Source organism: Brienomyrus brachyistius, chromosome 5, assembly GCF_023856365.1.
Source record: "Brienomyrus brachyistius isolate T26 chromosome 5, BBRACH_0.4, whole genome shotgun sequence".
Taxonomy (NCBI): domain Eukaryota; kingdom Metazoa; phylum Chordata; class Actinopteri; order Osteoglossiformes; family Mormyridae; genus Brienomyrus; species Brienomyrus brachyistius.
The window spans coordinates 1,105,460-1,128,985 of record NC_064537.1 but is presented as its reverse complement, the minus strand read 5'-3'; the positions used below and the strand labels follow the sequence as shown (position 1 = coordinate 1,128,985).

The window sequence follows — 23,526 nt, the reverse complement described above, 5'->3', positions numbered from 1 at the left end:
GTGGGTGGTTCTGCAGGGAATGGGGCGGGATTTGGGAGGATTAGCCAATGAAGAACTGCGTGGCCTATGTGTGCCAGTAGGCAGGTTTAGGAAGGTTAATGTCACTGTGTTTTAATGTAATGTTTACTTTTTTGGGTTGAATGTTGGGAATGGTGCTGGGCTGTGGCCTTTCGGATCCTTAGCTGGAGATGCACTTAGATACATAACTTAAGCACAGCAAAAGCGTGAGTTACTCCCAGCTCATAATCAGGGTGCAGTAGGGGCATGGAAACCCTGTCAGATTCAGGGCGGCCAGCCCTTTACAGGGGTCCCAGTGTTTAACGTTGGGAGCCTATCACTTTACAGGAGCCATCGGATACAAAGCTTGGGTCAGCACACTGCTGCAGTGCTTACTAGTCAGAGAGCTTGGGCCTGTATCACAAAGCTGGATTTTTTTTGCTTAACTGGATAGCTCGTCAGGATTGGGGAACCCCTGTTTAAATGGATTTTATCTTTGTTCATGTGTGTTTAGCTCAGACTACCTTAATCATAACAAGTTATCCTGCTAAGCAAGAAATCTTGCTTCATGAGTTTTGTTTTAGCTTATTTACCATTCAGTGTTGATTGTGAATTAATTCCAAGCAAAATGCCTTGTAAGTGTGAACTTACGTGGCCTGTAAAACTCATTGTGATTCAGATAGATCAAAGGCATTGGTCCTCAAGTGCAAATTAAAGAAGCTGTGGTCATATTCCTGGAAGTGCTGCTGTGACTCTGTGGGGCGTCTCTCTGCTCGCAGGCCTGAGGCCTACTTCCTGGAGGCCATTTGCTGCTTCCCCATGGTCTTCTACACCGTGGGATCCATTGACAAGTAAGCGACCTGTCATGCCACGCCCCCTCATCTACCCTGTGTGGATTCCCCGTGTCATCAGCTGTTTCTTGCTGTAGTCATTAGTCAAGTATTTCAGTCCTCGTTCGCGTGTGTTTCCCCATTGCTATCATTAATGTTGCATTGTAGTTTCACGTTCTGTATTGCTATCTCCCAATTAAACCCCATATTTTCTGATCCTCAGTCTGCCTGCTCCTGATATGACTGAGATCTCTCGTAGTCGCTTCTCACCAAAGTTGCCCTCTCTCTAGTTAGTCATTGAGTAGCCATTGTCATATCCATCCTACCTCTGACCCTCATACTGTATCTCCAGCCACATCTCCCTCCTCTTGCCCTTCAGTCTGGACAGCCTGCTCCGCTGTGGCATCACATTTGCTGACACCATGGTGGTGGTGGACAAGGAGAGCTCCATGATTGCCGAGGAGGACTACATGGCTGACGCCAAGACCATTGTCAACGTGCAGACCCTCTTCAGGTGGGCCTTGAGTGTTGGATCGAGCTGAGCCTCTGTATATTTCATTGAATGTTTCTTGTGTGCATGTATTTTTGTGTGTATGTTTTTTCTGTCTCTTTACTTTACTTGTGTCTCCTTACTAAGTACAAAATCAAGGGACTTACATGCACTTTTCACAAATTAGTCCAGGGCATTTATTTTTAAAACAGCTTATCACATGAGACCTAAAATAGGCCGATGAATCTGTGTCCGGTTGGCTGTGAATGGAGCTTCTTCTTAGGGAAACTGCAAGAAACACTAATCACACACCAGGAATTCAACACACAGAAAATAAAGGAACATGTGGAACAAGGCACAAGCTTCACAAGGAGAACACAGAACTAATAAACACTAGGAAGAAGAGAAAAACCAATAATTAAATGAAACAGCAGCGGTTGGTTCCTGGCCAGCCTTGAACCCATGACCAGAGGGTCCCAGTCTCCCTAACACACACTCAACCCACTGAGCCATGCAGCAGTGCCAGGAATGGGAATAACACCCTAGGGACAAAAGACAATGAAACGACAAAAGGAATTACCAGCAATGGTTGCTGGCCACATGGAGAAGAGACATAAGGACAGGGACAGGCAGGCACTGACCCTGAAAATATCCCGTTAAGACAAGGTGACAGTCAGCAATGCCAGACTCACACGGACACCATCGCTTCCTAGTAGAGCATGTTCCATCCCACCAGTCAGGGACATGTACTTTAGCAGATTACAGGAAAAGTAAGGGAACACAACAGCAAGCAAATTCTACAACCAGGACATTTTTACATTATACTTATTTAGCAGGCACCTTTATCCAAAGTGACAAAGACTTTTGTGAAAGCAGGGTCACACAGTCCCAGCAGCAACTGGGGATTAAGGGCCTCGCTCAGGGGTCTGACGGTGACATCACCCTGCTGACCAGGGGATTTGGACTGGTAACTTTATAATCACAGGCACAACATCCTCAAGATTCAAGATTTTTTTTTGTCACGTGCATGAATGTACCAGATCACCAGCAGTGAAATGAGATTGCCACTACTCCAGAATATGTAATAAAGGATAACAAAACAAAAATAAGTTCACACAACACAAGTCTTGAAAATACATAAATATACTTAAAAAATATCTAAAAAGTAAAGATGTCCTTGAGTGTCCCTCTCCTCTCTCAGTCTGTCTCCTTGTGTCCCTTTCTTTCTGTCCTTGTGTGTCCTTCTCCTCCCTTCCCTGCCTCTCCCTGTCCCTCTGTCTCCTTATGTCCCTTTCTGTCCTTGTGTATCCTTCTCCTCCCTTCCCTGCCTCTCCCTGTCCCTCTGTCTCCTTATGTCCATTTCTGTCCTTGTGTGTCCTTCTCCTCCCTTCCCTGCCTCTCCCTGTCCCTCTGTCTCCTTATGTCCCTTTCTGTCCTTGTGTGTCCCTCTCCTCCCTTCCCTGCCTCTCCCTGTCCCTCTGTCTCCGTGTGTTCCTTTCTTTCTGTCATTGTGTGTCCCTCTCCTCCCTTCCCTGCTTCTCCCTGTCCCTCTGTCTCCTTGTGTCCCTTTCTGTCCTTGTGTGTCCTACTCCTCCCTTCCCTGCCTCTCCCTGTCCCTCTGTCTCCTTGTGTCCCTTTCTTTCTGTCCTTGTGTGTCCTTCTCCTCCCTTCCCTGCCTCTCCCTGTCCCTCTGTCTCCTTGTGTCCCTTTCTTTCTGTCCTTGTGTGTCCTTCTCCTCCCTTCCCTGCCTCTCCCTGTCCCTCTGTCTCCTTGTGTCCCTTTCTTTCTGTCCTTGTGTGTCCTTCTCCTCCCTTCCCTGCCTCTCCCTGTCCCTCTGTCTCCTTATGTCCGTTTCTGTCATTGTGTGTCCCTCTCCTCCCTTCCCTGCCTCTCCATGTCCCTCTGTCTCCTTGTGTCCCTTTCTTTCTGTCCTTGTGTGTCCTTCTCCTCCCTTCCCTGCCTCTCCCTGTCCCTCTGTCTCCTTGTGTCCCTTTCTTTCTGTCCTTGTGTGTCCTTCTCCTCCCTTCCCTGCCTCTCCCTGTCCCTCTGTCTCCTTATGTCCCTTTCTGTCCTTGTGTGTCCCTCTCCTCCCTTCCCTGCCTCTCCCTGTCCCTCTGTCTCCTTATGTCCCTTTCTGTCCTTGTGTGTCCCTCTCCTCCCTTCCCTGCCTTTCCCTGTCCCTCTGTCTCCTTGTGTTCCTTTCTTTCTGTCATTGTGTGTCCCTCTCCTCCCTTCCCTGCCTCTCCCTGTCCCTCTGTCTCCTTGTGTTCCTTTCTTCTCCATGTCCCTCTGTCTCCCTGTGTCATTTTCTCTCTGTCTTTGTGTGTTCCTCTGCCCACACCTCCCTGTCTCTCCCTTTCTCACTATATTTCTTTCTTTTTCCCAGGCTCTTCCCTGCCCTCAGCATCATCACAGAGCTCACCCACCCAGCTAACATGCGCTTCATGCAGTTCAAGGTGAAGGACCACTATTCTCTGGCCCTCTCCAGACTGGAGAAGGTGGGTGCTGGACATTATGCCTCAGGAACAGCAGGTGGTATAAAGTGACATTAAGTATGAGCAGGACTTTAAAGAATAAAGTTACAGCTTCCAGAAGCAAGCACAAGTCTTTTGTATATCTTCTGGACTGCAGCCATTATCTTTCAAAATAGAATACCAGTCAGAAGGTTGGACACACTTACTGAAAATCATTTGTTTTTCAAGAAGATGATGACACTAAGCACACCTCGGGGTTATGTAAGAACTATATTATATTGTGAACAAAGAAAGTGATGGTGGAGTGCTGTGACAGATGAGCTGCCCCCCCACAACCCCCCAACTTAAACCCCACAGAGTTGGTTTGGGATGAGTTGGATTGAAGACTAAGAGCAAGGTAGCCAGCTTGAGCCCAGAATTTCCGGGGTCCTGCTTTGTGTTACAGGCCTCCGAGATGCTGGCTGACAGAATACCAAGAGTCTGCACTTCTATCATTGAGGAAAATGGGGGCTGTTTTGGAAAATCTAAAATATGAGAAAACTTTGAGATATTGAACAGTTGTGCTAGTTGTTGAGATATTTGATACGTATTACTTCATTGCCTTGAGGTCTATTATTATAAGGTGAACAACACTAAACTCTACATCAATGCATTAAAAGCAGGTGTGTCTGGTTTATTTAGTGCGTCAGTAACAATAAAACAAAAGTATGCAAAGGCTATATAGATTTATAATGCGTGCATGGTGGTTAGTGGTGAGCTGCACTTTATCATGCCCTGCGCTGATTAAATATCGAGCCGCTGACGTTAATAGGCCGAAGCAGCATTGACCTTCAGAGTTCCACCTGGCAGGTAAACAGTGCAGGTTCACCGAACGTGCATGTTAATGCGTCAGCTCTACGTTTCCCTGTTTTGCTTCAGATATTAAAAATCTGCAAAGGCTTGCAGGATCTTTCGCTCAGCTGAGTGCTTGTGGTCACAGGCATAGGCCCTTTTTCTGAGGCTATGCATCTCTTAGCCTGGTGCGGGCCTGCCGTTTATGGGGCCCTTTGGGGCCCCGTGTCCCCTAGTGTAGTGACTGCTTGCAAGCGCATGGTTTGAGTGATGCAAAACGTGGTGAAGCCTTGTGTTCCTTATGCCAGCTGCTGTTGAGTGTTTGGATGAATCTGGCTCCATTTCGGAGACAGTATACCTCCCTGACACTGATCCCACCCCATTCCACCAATCTCCCACACAGAAGGAGCGAGAGAAAGGCTCCAACCTGGTCTTCATGTTCCGGCTGCCCTTCGCAGCGGGGAAAGTGTTCAGTGTGAGCATGCTGGACACACTGCTTTACCAGGTAAACCTGCTCTGCGTCGCTGTGCCCGAGGCCACGTCCCTGTACTGTGTTGCGATAGTGCTGGAGCTGCTCTCTCTCTCTCTCTGCATGTACATACATGTCTGCAGTCCTTTGTCAAGGATTATATGATCTCCATAACCCGGCTGCTCCTGGGACTCGACTCCACTCCGGGTTCTGGCTTCTTGTGCGCCGTGAGTATTTACACAAAGCACAAACACACAGACCGTGTGGGGCAAAAACAGAGGTGGTGGATCAGGTTCTTCTGCCTCTGTCTGGCAGATGAAGATCACAGAGGAGGACCTCTGGATCCGCACATATGGCAGACTCTACCAAAAGCTCTGCTCTTCTTCTGGGGACATCGCCATTGGTATCTACAGGACAGAGTCACGCACGCTGCCTGTGTCAGAGGTACACGCTCATACACGCTTGCAATGCAAATGTGAATCTCTACAGTGAGAGGCTCTGTAAGCTGAACAAAGAAGAAAGGTCTCGGAAGACACACCTTGAGAGAAAATACACACCAATGTATGTTTTATTTTACAGACTTAATCCCATTAGTCAACACAACCTTTCGGTATTTATTTAGAAAAGTAATTTATCAGAATCTGCTAACAAGAGAGAACCCTGTAATCTCCTGGTCAATGTGAAGCCGGCACGTAATAATTCATGGTTTGATTCTGTCTAACTCTTATCAGCTCAAACCGCTTAAGTTTAAGGATGAAAGAGCCGGGATGTACATTACAAATGGCCTCAGCTCATTCTGGCTATTTCATAACTAAGTGCTAAGAAGATCTTAATGGAAAACCCAACCAACATTTTCATACAGAACTTTTTTCTTCTTAGTGTTGCCTTCACAATATTGGGCAATATTGTCCTTATATTTGAATATCCAGCAAGGGAAAAAAATGAGACCACAGCAGAATTTTCAGTTTCACGCATTTCTGAGTTTACACCTGTATAAGATACACATTTTATTACAAACTGTAGCCTGGTTCTTGCCTACTCCTCATCGATGAAGGGCTTCTTCCTTGCTTTATGGGACTGTAGTCCTGCTTCTTGGATCCTGTTGTGAACTGACCTAGCAGTAGACTTCACAAACAAATAAATTTTTCTATAGCGTGTTATCACAACATTACATTGTCTCAAAGAGCTTTACAGCATCCGCACCCAAAGCCCCCAGTGAGTAAGCCAAAGGTGACAGTGGCAAGGAAAAACTCCCAAGAAGGAAGAAACCTTGGGAGGGACCAGACTCAAAGGGGGAGCCCATCCTCCAGGGGGCAGCAGAGGAAGCCCTAACCCTGACCAGACCCAAAGGGGGAGCCCATCCTCCAGGGGGCAGCAGAGGAAGCCCTAACCCTAACCAGACCCAAAGGGGGAGCCCGTCCTCCAGGGGGCGGCAGAGGAAGCCCTAACCCTGACCAGACCCAAAGGGGGAGCCCATCCTCCAGGGGGCAGCAGAGGAAGCCCTAACCCTGACCAGACCCAAAGGGGGAGCCCATCCTCCAGGGGGCGGCAGAGGAAGCCCTAACCCTAACCAGACCCAAAGGGGGAGCCCGTCCTCCAGGGGGCAGCAGAGGAAGCCCTAACCCTGACCAGACCCAAAGGGGGAGCCCGTCCTCCAGGGGGCAGCAGAGGAAGCCCTAACCCTGACCAGACCCAAAGGGGGAGCCCATCCTCCAGGGGGCAGCAGAGGAAGCCCTGACCCTAACCAGACCCAAAGGGGGAGCCCAGGGGGAGCCAATAGGGAGTTCCTATTTGTCCTTACAAAGCAATCCTGCTGTTGCAAGGAAGCTCCTTCAGGCCATATATTAACACTTTGTAGTGGTTTGAACTTTGCTAGCAGCTTCAACATTACTTTTAAATGGTTGTGAGGCTTCTGTTTTTAGAGCAATGCCAAGGCTTTTTGCAATCGTGAAAAAGGCTATACTGAATAGTTATAGATGTATATTTGCAAACAATGAAGGAAACTCATGGGCAGATGGAACTGAAGACGCAGGAACAGGCATTTGGCAAACAAAGGAAGGTTTATTAATAAGGAACAAATGGATATAGAAAGAAATGGGATCCCTGGGGATCAAAATAAAGGGTTAGGAAATAGGAGACAGGTCCACACAACTTCAATGAACAGGACAGGGAGATACTTAAATACAGGAGTAACAAGGGAGCATAACAAGAGGCAAGTGGAGTGAGTCACGTAACGGCTGGATAAGAAGTAAGATGAATGAGAAGTAGGTGTGACTTGTTAGAGTATGGGGATCCGGCGGGGCAGGACATGACTGTACCCTCCTCCCCAAAAGTGTGACCTCTGGAAATGAAGGACAAGCAGGGAAGGGGGCACAGAGTGTGGTGGACTGAGAGGCTCATTATGCTGGACTGGACACAACAAGACAGGACAAAAGCCAGACAGAACGGAGGTGAACAAAACCTCAAACAATGGCACAGAATGACTCAAGACCAAGGGAACAGAGGACAAGACTAGATACGCCATGCATGAGACCCAAGACAAACTGCAACACAGACCTAAAACAATGAGAAAGAATGCACAACAGCCTCAGACCAAGGACAACCCTAGGCAAGGTGCAAGGAACCCCATGGGGACAAAGGACAATGGGACACACCAGACCAAACACACACCAGCATAGAGCTTGAACACACTAGGGGACCAGGGACACCGACAAGAACAGTAGGGCCACCTCAAATTACAAATCCAGATGAGATGAGACAAACTTTTAGTGGGAGACACCATCAGGCACAAGACACAGCTACTGGGAATAAACAAACACTGGCAACTCTAGGGGCCGTACAAACACCAGACAATCAAATCTGATGTTGATCACTTACTGCAGAGAACAGGCTAGGGTAGAGAACGGGAGCAGGGCATGGGATCAAAAACTGCGGCAACACAGACGGAAGCCAAGGTAGGCCGGGGTTTCTGTCAAATCCTGGGATGCGGGGCGCCGACCCTAGGATGTGGGTCTTCTCAAGTCTTGGAAGAGCTTGGGGATCAGATGACACTGAGGAGTCCAGAGAGCTGGGGAGGACTGACAGGTCTGTATGACCAGAATCCAAGCAGGGGGTCGCTACCGAGTATGCAGGATAAAGGGGTGTCGCCGGAGCAGCAGGACCTCCAGGGCAAGAACAGGGACAGGAGCAGAAACTGGGATTGATGGGCCCTGAGCGGCCTTGCAGGGCAGGTGTGGGCACTGGAGTGCCTGTTATGAATGGCATGCCCCTGTCTCCCTCTTTGGGAAATGGAGACTCCAATCATTCTTCTCGTTCTTCCCTGCCAACGCCGCTGACAAACCCTTAGCCTGGGATTTGAGGAACCGAGGCAGGGGTCCATAGAGCAGGAATCAGGATGAGGCCTCATTTATAACACTCCAGTTCCTCCTCAGAGGAGACTCCTGGGTCCCCTCTTGCCAGCTAAGTCATTGCTAGGAGGTTGAGGTCTAGACTGGAGGTGATTGGCGGGTTGGAATTGGGGCTGCCGGTGGCTAGCGGGTTGGATCCGGTGTTGTCGGCGGCCGGAATCAGGGAGGGCAGCGGCCACGTGCGAGCAGACAGGGGCTATAGGTACGACGCCAGGGGAGCAGACAGGGGCTGGAGGGCTGGCCACAGGTGAGCAGGCAGAAGTTGGAGGGACATTGAACTTTTGAGCAGCAAAAACCATGTCTAAAGTTACTTGGGTATTATTAAACAATATTTAAGTGGTGCCTTTTAGAAATTTGTAGGTGGGATGCTCGTACACACACACACACACACACACACACACACACACACATATATATATATATATATATATATATATATATATATATATATATATACACATATGGGTATTTAAATACACCGCCAGGTTTATCAGCACGTTTCCATTTCCCCGATCTTCTGACATCATTAAACCGCTTTCAGCAGTGAGCAAATGATCTAGTGATGCCAGAGAACAAGGACACACCTGCTGATCCTTCATCCCGCTCCTGCTTCACCTTCAAAGGCCTGGTGGAATAGTACTGCTATCTCACACCTTTTCACCTTGCGCACGTGCACGTGCACTTCCACAGCGGAAAAGCTCGCTGGGCAAACGCACCAATGTAATAGTGATCTGCAGTAGATCATGTGCTGCTGCTTTTCAAAGGTGATGTGCTGTTCTGATTGGTTTGCAGCATGTCACAGAGCACAGCTCTGAATAACTAAGAAATATAGCACAACCTTTTTGCACCTTGCACTGGTGCAAAGTCTGTTTTTTTCTGTCATCAAATTTGGAGAAGGCCATAAACATTAGCTGTGCTTTGCGCTTTACGCTTTGCGTTAGACTGCCAGAATAGAGTCCAAGTTCAGAGGAGGCTGACGGATTCAGAAAAGGAGGTGATTTGCAGACAATCATCTAAAAGATCCTTAGTGCTTACACAATCATCATATTGAGACCCTTCAAGAGAGAACAAGAAGAACTCAAAGAGGGCCTTCGGGGTACCTGCATCATCTGGAGGGTGTTTGTTTCGTGCTGAGCTGGATGAAACTATGGCTGGTTCCTTATCTTTGCAGAAAGGGTTGACTTTTGTTTGTTGAAAGATGCCCCAGGTGAGGAAGCCAGTGTCTGTGTGCCAATGTGGCCTTTTCCAATCCACAGTCGCAGGTTTCCATTAACGTGGAGGAGTACGAAGACACTCGGGAGCCCCGAGAGCCGCTGCTCTGCCGCACGGCCCCCTCCCACCGGAACTCCACCTCCTCCGAGCCTCTGGCCCCTCCCCCATCCTCGGTGCCCGATCACCCGCTCCTGCGACGGAAAAGCATGCAGTGGGCACGACGGCTGAGCCGCAAAGGCGGGCGAGGCCCCGGGGGGGCCAAGGGTCCCGCGGGTGCCGCCGAACGCATCACCCAGCAGCGGCTGACGCTGTTCCGCCGCTCAGAGCGGCAGGAGCTGAATGCGCTGGTGCGCACGCGCATGAAACACCTGGGCCTGTCTCCTTCGGGATACAGTGAGTCTGCAAGCATTTATCTGTTTGTTTCCTTGTCTTTCTCCCTAAATCTGAAACCCAAAACTTCTGAAATGCCCAGAAAACAAATCACTTTTTTATGCTCGTTATATCCCCTGCTTTTGTAAAAACAGACATTTTTGTTCTGTTTGTGCAAAATGTCTCTTTTCTTTTGAGATTATTTCATAGTTTCTGGTTAGAGCTTCTTGCATTAAGATCAGAGGCGTGTCCTGCTGAAATGTACAAGAAGATGTTTTTGTGTTGATATTGGTGATTGATCATTCAGTCAGCATTGCCGTCCTGTGGATGGACATCGTTATCCTGGACGATTCCACATCCTTCAGGATAACCATGCTCACTTATAATGGACTCACGTTAATTGCTATTTTACCTTTCCCTCTAAGGGCTAAATGACTAAATGCACCTGGCCCATAATTCCTTTTCTATGTGAAGTATGACTTCCTGTATGTTGGTGTCAAGCTCTGTGTTTCACCGAGTCCCATGTGCCTTCTTTGCTGTCAGATGAAAAGGCGGACCAGGGCAACACACTGTCCTACATCCTCATCAACCCCTCCCCCGATACCCGCCTGGAACTCAATGACGTTGTGTGAGTACAGAGAGCCGGGCTGCTGCTTTAACACTGAGTACTGAGATTATCAGCCAAAAGGACCCGCTTCACAGCAGTTACCCTAAAGCGCTGTACATGGGCGTGTTGTGAAGCCTGACTACATTATTTATACAGAATAATTACCATAAAGAAAGAAAGAAAGAAAGAGCAGAATGTAGCAGAATGCTTTATGCAGAGTGGATGATGCGGCTTGTAAATATGCAATAGTTGATCAATTAACTAAACTGATTAGACAGGTGCTAGACCTTTAAGTGCCTTATATACTGTATAAGTAGCAGAGCTTTGAAGTCAGTCCTGAATCTAACAGGAAGCCAGTGCTGGGAACTAAGAGCAGGAGTTATGTGTTCAAACCTCCTGCTCCTGGTGACAATTCAAGCTGCTGCATTTTGATTTCGCTGCAAAGTGTTTAGTGTGCAGTGTGTGCTCTCAGATAACAGAGCATTACAATAGTCTAAGCTATTGTATACAAAGGCATGTATCAGTTTCTCAGGCTAGTGAGGAATTGTCATAGTCAGACAAATTTACGCATCTGCAGGAAGCTCACCTTCGATTCTGCATCCGCAAGCCATTTGGATGCGAGGCTTGTACCAAAAGTGACACACAGGTTAAGGGCTGAGCTGCTGGGGAAGTCTGTTAATCTGTTTGTCTGCAAGTTTGCTTCCACCCCCCTGGCTGGGTCAAATGTATATATATAAACACTGCAAGAGATAATCATGCGTGTTACACATGCAAAAATGTCCTAAACACTTAAGGTGACTGAACCTGAATGGATGGGACTTGCTTCTCACTTTTTGAATGCAGGTGCTGCTTTTGGTTTGGTTTGGGTCACATGCAGCTTGATAAGATGCGACCAGCAGCTGGTGACCGAATGAACCTCCCTGCTATTAATGACTTCAGGGTGTGGCCTTTTATTTTGGTATCAGAATCACTGGGAGAGGAAACTCGCAGGGTATTTCACTCCACAGTGTAACAAAAAGAGGTTGAAAATATGGTGGGAAAGTTTCAAAGCAGCGCAAAATGTGTTCAGATCTGCAAAGACAAGAAAAACGAGATAAGCTGGGCGAGGACTGCAGAAATGAAATGGGTCATTTTGCTGTGGAGGGAAAACGCAGCCGGCCATGCCAAGCAGAACCCGGAATTCCACTGGAAGTACAAAGACACATGGAAAGCTAGCAGGTGCTAAGAAACTACAAGCAGACTGGGAGAAGAAGGTCTTTGATGTCATTCTGGACATAGAGTGAGAGAGCAGGCTGTGCACTGTAATCACTGTAACTGTGATTACTCAAAGCAGGCTGTGCACTGTAATCACTGTAACTGTGATTATTCTGAGCAGGCTGTGCACTGAAATCACTGTAAATGTGATTATTTTGGGCAGGCACTGATACACAGCTAATATACAAAGTATATTATGTGAAGGTATGTTACTCTTATGTTCTCCCCATGTCGTCGTGGGGTTTCCTCCGGGTACTCCGGTTTCCCCCCACAGTCCAAAAACATGCTGAGGCTAATTGGAGTTACTAAATTGCCCATAGGAGTGCATGTGTGAGTGAATGGTGTGTGAGTGAATGGTGTGTGAGTGTGCCCTGCGATGGGCTGGCCCCCCATCCTGGGTTGTTCCCTGCCTCGTGCCCATTGCTTCCGGGATAAGCTCCGGACCCCCTGCAACCCAGTAGGATAAGCGGTTTGGAAAATGGATGGATGGATGTTAATCTTCCTTTCTGTTGACATGGAAGAGAGGCATCACACACCCCATCCAGCCAGGATTTGTCCTCCCTCCCTGAGCCGCTTAACCCCTTCTCGACCTGCTGGCTGTATCATCCCACAGGTACCTGGTGCGACCGGACCCCCTGGCAGCAGTGCCGAGCCGCGGCGCCGCTGGAGCGGCCCGACCAGAGGGACCCCGGTTCGGCTCGCGGGACAGCACCCACTTGTGATGGGCCTGGAGCAACGCTCACCAAAAATTGGATGCTTTTCAAGTCCCTGGTTTTGTTTATTTCTTCACCTGGAGATCAGATGTACCATATTTTTCAAAGAAAAGAGGAAATGAAACAGGACACAAGCGTGTTTAGTATTTATATATAAATGATAGTGTATGTATGTATTGTAAATGTATGTACATTATGTATATAGATATATAGTTTCTATACAGATGCAGCCACTTCAGTTTTCCCCTCCCAGCCGGCTGCCTGCCGGCTGCCTGCCAAAAGCCAGCCAAAGGGACTAACCCCCCTCCTTCTGGGGGTGTGCCTAAATTCTCATCTAAACCCGCCCATTTATTCACTTGCAGGGTGTTACCATGAGATAGCGCTTTCTTTACAAAAACACTTTTTAGTTGTGGTCACAAGTTTACATACAACAGGTATCAACCAGAATCTTTTGGTAGCCATTAGCAAGCCTCTGGCATAATTCTGGCTGAATATTTGACCACTCTTCTCTGCAGAATTTCTACTTCATTTAAACTAGTTGGGTTCCAGGCACAGACCTGGCTTTTCAGCATAACCCACAACTGTTTTGAAGCTTGGCATCCTGATCAGGAGTGACAATTTATATAAAAACATAAGAACATAAGAAATTTATAAACGAGAGGAGGCAATTCAGCCCGTCAAGCACATTTGAGGAAAACTTTAATAGCTCAGCACCTAATAGCTAACTAATTTGTTGTTCTAATATTCATTTATTGTTTTGTATTATTCCTGTAATATAATGTGATTGCACATTTTATACATCAATGTTTAATCTGTTGCATGTTATAAACTGTAAAAAGGCTAGTATTGTGTGTTTTCTTACAGTTTTTTTTTTCAATTGCTGACGTACTGTCTTAGCAATTGAAAAACAAAACTGTAAGTAAACACACAATACTAGCCTTTTTGCAGTTTATAACATGCAACAGATTAAACATTGATGTATAAAATGTGCAATCACATTATAGATTCTACTCTGTCTCTTCACATACATGATCCATCCTTGGCATTGCTCTGGAGAAATATCTTGGCATACAGCATTCATTGTTTGATCTTGTGTCAATTAACATAATTTGTTTATTTTATGTGTTTTTTACAATCTATTTTAGAAAGGGTCTTGAACATATTTCAGTTTTAACTGTTTTACTAGCAGTTTTAGGGTCAGTATGTACTTATGTGCAAAATGGCCTCTGAAAATTGAATGTCGTGAGTGAGACAGGAATCTGTTTAATATTCATATACCACACTGTCCCTCATTGCTTGACAATATCAATCTTATTACTTTGTTTAGGTCTGTAATTATTATACTGCACACATCATGGGTCCGCCTCATCTCCAAAATGTGAAATAAAATACAAAATTCTAATTTCATCAATAAACTGACTAAAAACACATTTTGCTAGTTTTAGGCCATCTTTGCCTCACAACAGAAACAATTTCTTAAATTTCAGACCATTTATTGCAGTGTAGTCAGTTTATTAATGAAATTGGAATTTTGTCTAAATATAAGAAAATTATACTTGCTTAGATTTTCATTTTTCAGTTAAGATACCTGATCTCAGGTACTGTTAATCACTTCAGCTTTCATAATCACTGCTCTCCCTGGTGGATGGATAAATCATTGCAAGTACTTTACACAGAGAGAGGCAAGGGGCGGATCATGCCGACCCCCTTGTTCATTACATCATCATGGGGATCTCATTACAGTCAAGGTCCCACCCAGAACCCAGCAGGGGCCAGCCAAGGACCAGCCAAGGACCAGCCAAGGACCCATCATGGAAACAGGGGAAAATTCAAGTGGCTACATCTGTATGTGTAAATTGACAAACAAAATTGAGAAACTTTGGGACTGGCCAGTGGCAAAGTCAGATATTATCCGCTGGGTAATGAAGAGGTTTTGCTGTCGTCAGCTGACAGGGGAGGGGGCTGGGTCTCCTGGAGGGTGGGAGGAAGAGCAAGGCTTGGAACAGGAAAAAACAATGGAGTTGGGGCAGCTTGCCCTGCCCCTTCTGAGCAACAAAAATCTGGCCTCACCGCATTTTTCACATGAACTCTATTGTCACTTCAGCAGTCTGTGTGTTCCTGGTGCAGGGCCAAGTGCTGTGTGTGTCATAGTCAGCATTAGCTGTGGCTGGAGATGGAGAAACATTGAGGGAGTTCTGAGACTGCAGAACACGCAGACACATGTAGACATGCACAGAGACACACGCAGACACATGTAGACATGCACAGAGACACACGCAGACACATGTAGACATGCACAGAGACACACGCAGACACATGTAGACATGCACAGATACACATGCAGACACATGCACACAGCAACAGACACACACACACAGACATACACATACATACACACAGAAACCAGACATACACATAAATTAGGTATCTGTATCTTTGTGGGGACTCTCCATTCATTTGTATGGCCAAAACTGTAATCCGAGCAATGACGACCTTAACCCCTACCCAGCCTTAACCTTAACCAAAAGTAACCAAATAAAATACAAAACTTTGGCACATTTAGTTTTTTGATTGCAGTCACAAATTTTTATAAAATCTAGATTATTTTTGTGGGAACAGAAAAAAACATCCCCACAAGGTAAAAAGTTACATATTCTGTGGGGAAATATGGTCCCCACAATGTAATAATTACAAAAACACACATACACACATGGACACACACCAGTGTGCGCGTGCACACAGACACATAAATGTACTGGGAACAAGTTAGCACTTGCTGATATTTCAGTCAGCCACTGGAAGCAGACTGTGGTGCTGGGGGCGGGTGGTTGGGGGGGAGGGTTGTTTAAAAAGATAGAGTCAGTATTTCAGGAAGTGAAGACAAAGAGGATGACTGACGCCTGCCTGCAGAGGAGCCGTATGGAACTTCAGAGCTGCTGCGTTGACTGAAACAGAAACATCTTGATAGTATGTGAATATTAAAACACCCCCAAAAGCCCTCGTCAGTTCCCTTCTTTCTGCACTCTTCAAATATTCAACAAAATGTCCTGGATCCTTCATACGTGCCACACTGAAATTTGAATTTAGTTGAGCTTGGCTCAGTTCTAGCAAACTAAATGTTCTGAAGATTATGGAGCTCCAAAGCACGTAGCAAAGAATCCACCACCTTCATCAGTGACCGACATACGATTGCTTAGAATAGCAGAAGTGAAACAGGATACTGACTAAAATTCATTATCATAGCAGAACAGACAGATATCCAGCTTCTCCAGGCACGGTAACAATAAACTTGGCATAGAGTTGTCACAGGGTGTGTGTGCCTTGGTGGGTGTGTTTTACATTTATTCCATTCATTTTTATTTAGCAAACACTTTTGTTCAAAGTCACAGAAGTGTGGTTTGTGTCTGTCTGGCTCTATGAACATTTCTGTGTGGTACTCCGCCTGGCAGGCATTCAGCAGCTCACCCCTGCCATCAGGGGCCTGCTGACCAGGGTCTGTGCCCTGCTACGTCTGTGGCAGGTGCAGGGGGAGAATGACACATCTGCTCGAAACAGATACTGATATGCCACAGACGAAAGTGAAGATAAAGACAGACAGCAGCGGCCGACAGTTAATGTACTTATTTTGGAGACTAAACTAAGCAGACTGGAGCACTGAGGGGTCCTGGGTCTCATTCAGGGGAGTGGGGGGAGAATGTGGGAGGAGCCTGGAATCTGGACCACCAGGCTTTACATCACAGGCGCAGTGAGGTCTGGATTCGCCCTTTTTTTACAGTTGTTTTCAGACTCAATACCATGTCCCCTGTTTCAAAACACTTAACACATGCACCATGTCAGTAGACTATGTGATCTAAACTGTGCACGCCTTTGCATTGCTGTGAAACAGAACGCATACAGTACAATCACCATTTCTTGCACATGGACACCCCTCTCAGTCCATGTGCTTCACCACGTGATTTACAGCCCTGCTTCCTGCCAGTGCTGGTTCCAGTGCTGTGACACTAGTGGCAGCCAAGCTCAAACTTTGTAGGCATATTCTTTAGCTTCTGGATGTATTGGGTGGCAGCCATTTTCTCAAAGATTTTGAAGAGGAAGGGAACATTTGAAATGGGTCATAAGATGTTAAAAACATGACAATCTACACTCGGATTCTTAAGCTGTGGTCTGATTATCGCCATGTAGTGGACAACACCAGGAGATAGGCAGGTGTCAACTGTTCTAAGCTTGGCTGGTTCCAGTGAATATTTCGGTCTTTTGGGGACAGGATCCATTGTGTATGTAGTAGGGTTGCTTGTTGAATTCTAGCTTATTGGCCAGCTGTAACTTTCTAGAAGTGTGAACACAGTCTGCTGAGACTTGCTTTGCAAATTAATATTTATTGACTGAATATAAATCACAATGGATGACGCTTTACATTAACTGCACCTTCATAATACATCCACAGAACATAAGGAGCATGTAAGTACACCAGCACTCTGGCATACCATAACTGCTTATATATACATTACTATATTAACAAATATTATATGACAATAACAAAAATTATAATCCTGTAATCGTATAATGTTTGTTATTAATGTATATTAAAGCTGTCTAGGTATGTTAGGATGTTGAGGTATATTTTCATACTTCTTCTGAATGATCTTTTAATGCATAAGTGTGAGTGAGTGGTGTGTGAGTGACTGGTGAGTGAGTGACTGGTGTGTGAGTGAGTGGTGTGTGAGTGACTGGTGAGTGAGTGACTGGTGTGTGAGAGACTGGTGTGTGAGTGAATGGTGTGAGAGTGACTGGTGTGTGAGTGAATGGTATTTGAGTGACTGGTGTGTGAGTGCGTGGTGTGTGAGTGACTGGTGTGAGTGAATGGTGTGTGAGTGAATGGTGTGTGAGTGACTGGTGTGTGAGTGAATGGTGTATGAGTGACTGGTGTGTGAGTGAATGGTGTGTGAGTGAATGGTGTAGGAGTGACTAAAAAAGACTATGGGCTACAGAATTGTAATGGAATTTCAATTTCAGGGAAATTTTGTAAGCTCACAGCCGTGTACCTTCTTACACCTATTAATAAAAACACATTTCTCGTTGTTTGAAAGCAGGTAAAGAGCCAATAAAGCCAATATTCTTCCCAATAAAGTGAAAGATGACCCTCTCCCCTACATGCCTTTTTGAGGCTGAAAAATATCATAAAAACTGTACACTTTTGGAGTTCTTATCTCATGAAGGGACCAACTAATAGGCAATTGTTTCTATAGAGACAGTGCACATACTGTACATAAACTGGTCAGCCGCAGCATTAATAACATTGATTATTACCATAGCTGCTTTCACATCACTGCAACTGTTTCCTAGGTACTCTTCCTTTGAACACAAACTACTGGGGAGGCACTTATAGCTATAGCTTGCTTACTAGTTTGACCACAAGCACTAGCGCTAACTTGGAAGTTACGCAGAAGAGCATAAAAAGAGATGTAGTGCAACAAAAACTGAACAGACCAACTTCCTTTACCCAATAATCTCCATACTCTACCTCAGGCTCCACTCAAACCACAACTTGCTAACAGCATTTCTGAACATTTCCTCCTTTTCCACTAAGTCATCTCTATTCCATGAACTGCTCATGGATAATAATGTTGACCTGCTGTTTCTCAGTGAAACCTGGCAGCCACCAGGTGACTTTTACGCACCAAATAAATCCACTCCCTTTTATTTCAGCTACATCTATAAACCTGGTGGGGGGTCTTGCTATAATTTATAATAACAATCTCAGGATCACTAAAATTAATCTTACTATGGTTACATCGTATGAATATCTTGCATTTAAATAACCCTGCTCTGTTACAGTATTGCTGATTTATTGTCACCAAAACATAGCCCTATATCAAACAAGACAGAAGACTTGACTGCTGGAGATGGGGGTTTTCATTGGGGGTCACCAGGACAACCAGAGGCAGAGTTAATGGGCAAGAGATGTAGTCCAGGTAACAGAGCGTGGCAGGTTGATATCCAGTGAGTTCCGGGCAGAACAGGTGGGTAAACAGCAACATGTAGAGCAGGACGAGGCAGGACAGGCGGGAGGGGTGAGGCAGACAGGGCAGCCGAGACAGGAAGAGACAAGGAGAGAGAGGGTAAGTACGATGCTTAGTAAGGCTCATCAGCAGCACAATGCTCCACACTGTGCGTGTGGATGAGTCCTCCTTTTATAGACTGGAGCCTGGGACGTCACTGGAGATCCTCTGGTTGGGATGCCCCGCTGCTGCTGGACGGGACACCACACATTTCTCTCTGATCTGTCACTTTAGTAAAAGTTTTAAATGATCTACTTGTTGCAAATGACTCTGCTGCAATAAGCCTCCTACTTCTGCCTGACTTGAGTGTGACCTTCGACTGGGTCTCCAACCCTACTGTGATCCAGAGACTCCTTAGCATTGGAGTTTGTGAGACAATGCTCTACTTTCATTGGTTTACTTCATATCTCACTAACAGAAAACATCTCATCACCCTATCAGGTCCAAATCAGACACACCGGTTATCACGTGTGGGGTACCCCAAGGCTCTGTCCTGGGACTACTGCTCTTCATCATTTACAATTATCCTCTAGGCTAGATCATTCGCCACTTTAACCTAAATTTCCACCTCTGTGCCGACCCAGATCTGCGTCAGTCTAAACAACCTGCCACTTGCACATATTGAGTCTTGTGTTTCTGAAATCAAACTATGGATGAGGCAAATTTTTGGATCCTCCCCTCCTGGCTCTCTCCTCTCACACCTTCCACATGACAGATCGTGACCATGAATTTTCCCCATTCATCTCATATTTCAAAATCAAGCTAAAAACCTTCCCTATCCATAATGTTTTGTCATTTTTGTTTCTTTGTTTACTCTGTTCTATGTAAGCATCTTTGAGATCTCGTAAAAGCACTAAGTAAATAAAATTATTATGTATTATTGGATGATGTGGAGATCCAGTTATTTCTGTAGCCCAATTACATCAGTTAATACATTTTTTTTCGTGCATCTCCATCATATTTCTGCATTAAAAAATGTGATTGCTAACTGTTACTGTCACGCCCGGCTCGTCCGCTCCTCCTGTGTGCCACGCCCCCTGCTTACCCACGTGTGTTTCCCGAATTGTACCCAGCTGTTTCCGTTTGCTGTCATTCAGTCTTGTGTATTTAAGTCCTGGTCTCCCCAGTTTGCTTTGTCTGTCATTGATGTTTCCTGATGTCTGATGTCCCTTGCCCCGATTCCCACGAATAAACCCCTGTTTTCCCGTATCCCGCTTGCCTGCCTTCTCCTTACCTGCACGATCGCCCGTCAGCTACACCCCGGATCGTGACAGAATGACAGACCCTAAAAAGAAGCGGAGGAGACGGAGAGTCCCGCAGGGGACGATCCGTCTCGGCGCCTGCTCGCTCTCCAGGCTTTGGCTCCCGATTGAGGACGAGAGGGAAGTACCCGCCCTACCTCCAGCCCGGAGGCTGACCACACGCGACCCCGATCCCGTGTGGAAGTACTGGTTCTCCAGTGAGGACGAGGACGAGGAGCCCTTCCTCTACCCTTACCCGGAGCCGGAGGCCTTTCTTCCGCCGTCCGTTTTCACGGACATCGCGCCGCCTCCCGCCACCGCCAGGCGCCAGCGGGGGAGAAGGAGGAGACCGGCGATCGCCAGTACGGAGGACCTCCCTCCGTTGCTGCCGGCGGACCCCGCTCCCGTGCGGCCGCCGCTGCCGGCGGACCCCGCTCCCGTGCGGCCGCCGCTGCCGGCGGACCCCGCTCCCGTGCGGCCGCCGCTGCCTGCGCAGCCGCCTTCGCTGCCGCCGCTGCCTGCGCAGCCGCCTTCGCTGCCGCCGCTGCCTGCGCAGCCGCCTTCGCTACCGCCATTGCCGGCGGACCCCGCTCCCGTGCAGCCGCCATTGCCGGCGGACCCCGCTCCCGTGCAGCCGCCATTGCCGGCGGACCCCGCTCCCGTGCAGCCGCCATTGCCGGCGGACCCCGCTCCCGAGCAGCCGCCATTGCCGGCGGAACCCGCTCCCGGGCAGCCGCCGCCGCCTGCGCAGCTGCCTTCGCTGCCCCCTTCGCCTGCTGCAGCTCCCGGGCAGGCGCCCCCACTGCAGCCACCTGCAGCTCCCGGGCAGGCGCCCCCACTGCAGCCACCTCCAAGTCCTGACCGCGCTCCAAGTCCTGACCGCGCTCCAAGTCCTGACCGCGCTCCTGTCCCTTCTCCCCCTGTGACTGTTTCTCCCTCGCCCCGGCGAACTCGACCCCGACCTGGGGTCATGTCTGTGTCACGTAAAGGGAGGGGACACAGACGCAGGGCTGGGGTCCCGCCCGCCCTGCCCCCTGGCTCGCCCTGCCTCGCCTGCGCTGGGGCTTGGATGGCGCCCGCGGGTCCTGGCCCTCCGGGTCGGCTGTCGCCTGCGGGTCCCTCTCCGGTGCCTCGTCGCCCTGCCTCGCTCCCCCCTCCGGTGCCTGGTCGGTCGCCTGGGGGTTCCCCGACGGCGGCTCCTCGGTCGCCTTCGGGGCCCCTACCTTCGGCCCGTCGGAGGACGTCGCCGCCTGCAGCGGCTCCCCCCCTCGCCTTGCCTTCGCCCTGGCCCCTTCCAGCTCCCTCGTCCCCTTCCCTGGTGCTCCCTCCTGCTCCCTCCCTGGCCCCTCCGCGGGTCCCTCGCCCTGTCTCCTCGGCCCCTCCGAGGTCCCCTCCGGCTCCGGCCTCCCGGCCGCCTGCGGCCCCTCCGGCTGCCTCCCGTCGCCCGCTGGGGCTCCCTCGGGCTCCCCTTCGTTCCCCCTCCTTCTCTCCCTTCTTCCCTGCCTCGGTCCCTTCTCTCTCTGCTTCCCCTTTCTTTGTCCCTCATCCCTTCGCTCCTCCTGTGCCTCCTTCTCCCTCTGGGTTCCCTCCGTTCACTCCCGGTCCTTTTGTCCCGCCTGTTCCCTCTGTGTCCCCTTTTCTGGTCTGTTTGTCCGCTTTTCCTGTCCTGTGTAGTGTCCTGTCTTGGCTTCTGCCTTTGTGTCAGTTTTGCCTGTCTGTCTTGTTCCCTGTCCCTCGTTGATGGTTTTGGTTCTTGTTTTTCAGGTTTTGGTTCCCTGGTCTCGTCCCGTCCTTCGCCTCCTCCCGGGCGCGCCCGGTGCAGCGCGCCTTTGGGGGGGGGGTTCTGTCACGCCCGGCTCGTCCGCTCCTCCTGTGTGCCACGCCCCCTGCTTACCCACGTGTGTTTCCCGAATTGTACCCAGCTGTTTCCGTTTGCTGTCATTCAGTCTTGTGTATTTAAGTCCTGGTCTCCCCAGTTTGCTTTGTCTGTCATTGATGTTTCCTGATGTCTGATGTCCCTTGCCCCGATTCCCACGAATAAACCCCCGTTTTCCCGTATCCCGCTTGCCTGCCTTCTTACCCGTACGATCGCCCGTCAGCTACACCCCGGATCGTGACAGTTACGGACTCAAAATATCAACAAAATATCAAAATAACAAAAGAATATATACAACTTATTACACAAAAGACTGAGAGTTTCAAAAGACTTTCAGACCATCAATTATTCGTTTAGTCTATGTCGGCCTGGGGTACGCAGCAGCCCCAAATGAAATAAAACCCCTCCTCCACCCTTAACCCGATGTCTCTAGGACTGCTTTGAGTGCACAGACTACTCAGTGTTTTTGGGGTCTTCAGGTGATATAAATGAAGTGATATGTAGCTACAACCCCACAACAACACAGGGACAACATGCAAAGCCACACACGCAGAGCCACAGTGGAGACCCTAACCCTGCACGCAGAGAAGTGAGGCATGGGGGCTAACCACTTCATTACCGTGTCACCCCCTGGGAGCCCCCAAATAATAAAAAAACAAATTAAACATTTGATGAGCCAAAGGTAAGCTGCGTTATATAGCGGTGATGTGGGAAATGTGAAATATGGTGAAAGCAGAAATCAAGAAAGCTAAAATTTATTATAAAGACAAGCCGAGGGAATGAGCAATAACCTAAGAGCTGGAATGGAATGAAAAAAACGACCAGGCGTGGTGGTAAGGCGCAATAAGGCAGTCAGAATCGGTGGTTTTAACGCTGATAGACAATTATCTGATAGTATGCATGAGTTATATTTGACGAAACCTGATTTTACAGAGCAGTCAGATGAGCTGAGGAGCATGACTCAAGAAAAACAAGATTCAAGATAAAATGACCTTTGATGGTCACTGACTAGAATCCAAGCCCTGATCAGATTTGTGCTGTGGTGCTTAAGACCCGTGCTGAGTAAGTCTGCCGTCCAACGACAAATTATTTATTCTGTAGGTGACACTGCAAATGTTGCATTCTTTCATTCTGAATCAAATGACACATTTATAAGAATAATACATTTTACATATTAAGCTGTATTGTTAAAAGCTGCACCTATGATATGATCGGGGATTTCCTGGCTGTTCTCAGTTCAGTTCTGAATGGTGCAGATCCCTGCTTTACTAGCTCATTTTCATGCATTTATTTTTTCTTACTTGACAAGTGTCAGCTTACAGTCATTGCATTTCTGTAATTTATTTTTCTGTATTTTTTTGTTGCATTTATCTTCATGAACCCCAAGTGTTTAGGTTTTATTTGCCCCATACACAGACACACACAGACACACACAGACACACACAGACAAACACAGACATACACAGACACACACAGACATACACAGACATACACAGACACACACAGACATACACAGACATACACAGACACACACAGATATACACAGACACACACAGACACACACAGACATACACAGACACACACAGACATACACAGACACACACAGACACACACAGACATACACAGACACACACAGACACACACAGACATACACAGACACACACAGACATACACAGACACACACAGACAAACACAGA

The 23,526-nt window shown here is 47.8% G+C and overlaps 1 protein-coding gene across 1 annotated transcript in view; it reads left to right on the top strand.

Annotated features, from left to right (window-relative positions):
* Positions 1-13,465, top strand: part of LOC125741753 (potassium channel subfamily T member 2-like) — a 68,247-nt gene extending 54,782 nt beyond the window's left edge. The window contains exons 22-30 of the mRNA XM_049013050.1: positions 777-848; positions 1,207-1,341; positions 3,704-3,815; positions 5,026-5,127; positions 5,235-5,318; positions 5,407-5,535; positions 9,755-10,103; positions 10,623-10,707; positions 12,554-13,465. Coding sequence (XP_048869007.1) covers positions 777-848; positions 1,207-1,341; positions 3,704-3,815; positions 5,026-5,127; positions 5,235-5,318; positions 5,407-5,535; positions 9,755-10,103; positions 10,623-10,707; positions 12,554-12,662 — 1,177 coding nt within the window. The 3' untranslated portion in view covers positions 12,663-13,465. The remainder of the gene's footprint in view (positions 1-776; positions 849-1,206; positions 1,342-3,703; positions 3,816-5,025; positions 5,128-5,234; positions 5,319-5,406; positions 5,536-9,754; positions 10,104-10,622; positions 10,708-12,553) is intronic.
* The last annotated feature ends 10,061 nt before the right edge of the window (positions 13,466-23,526 follow it).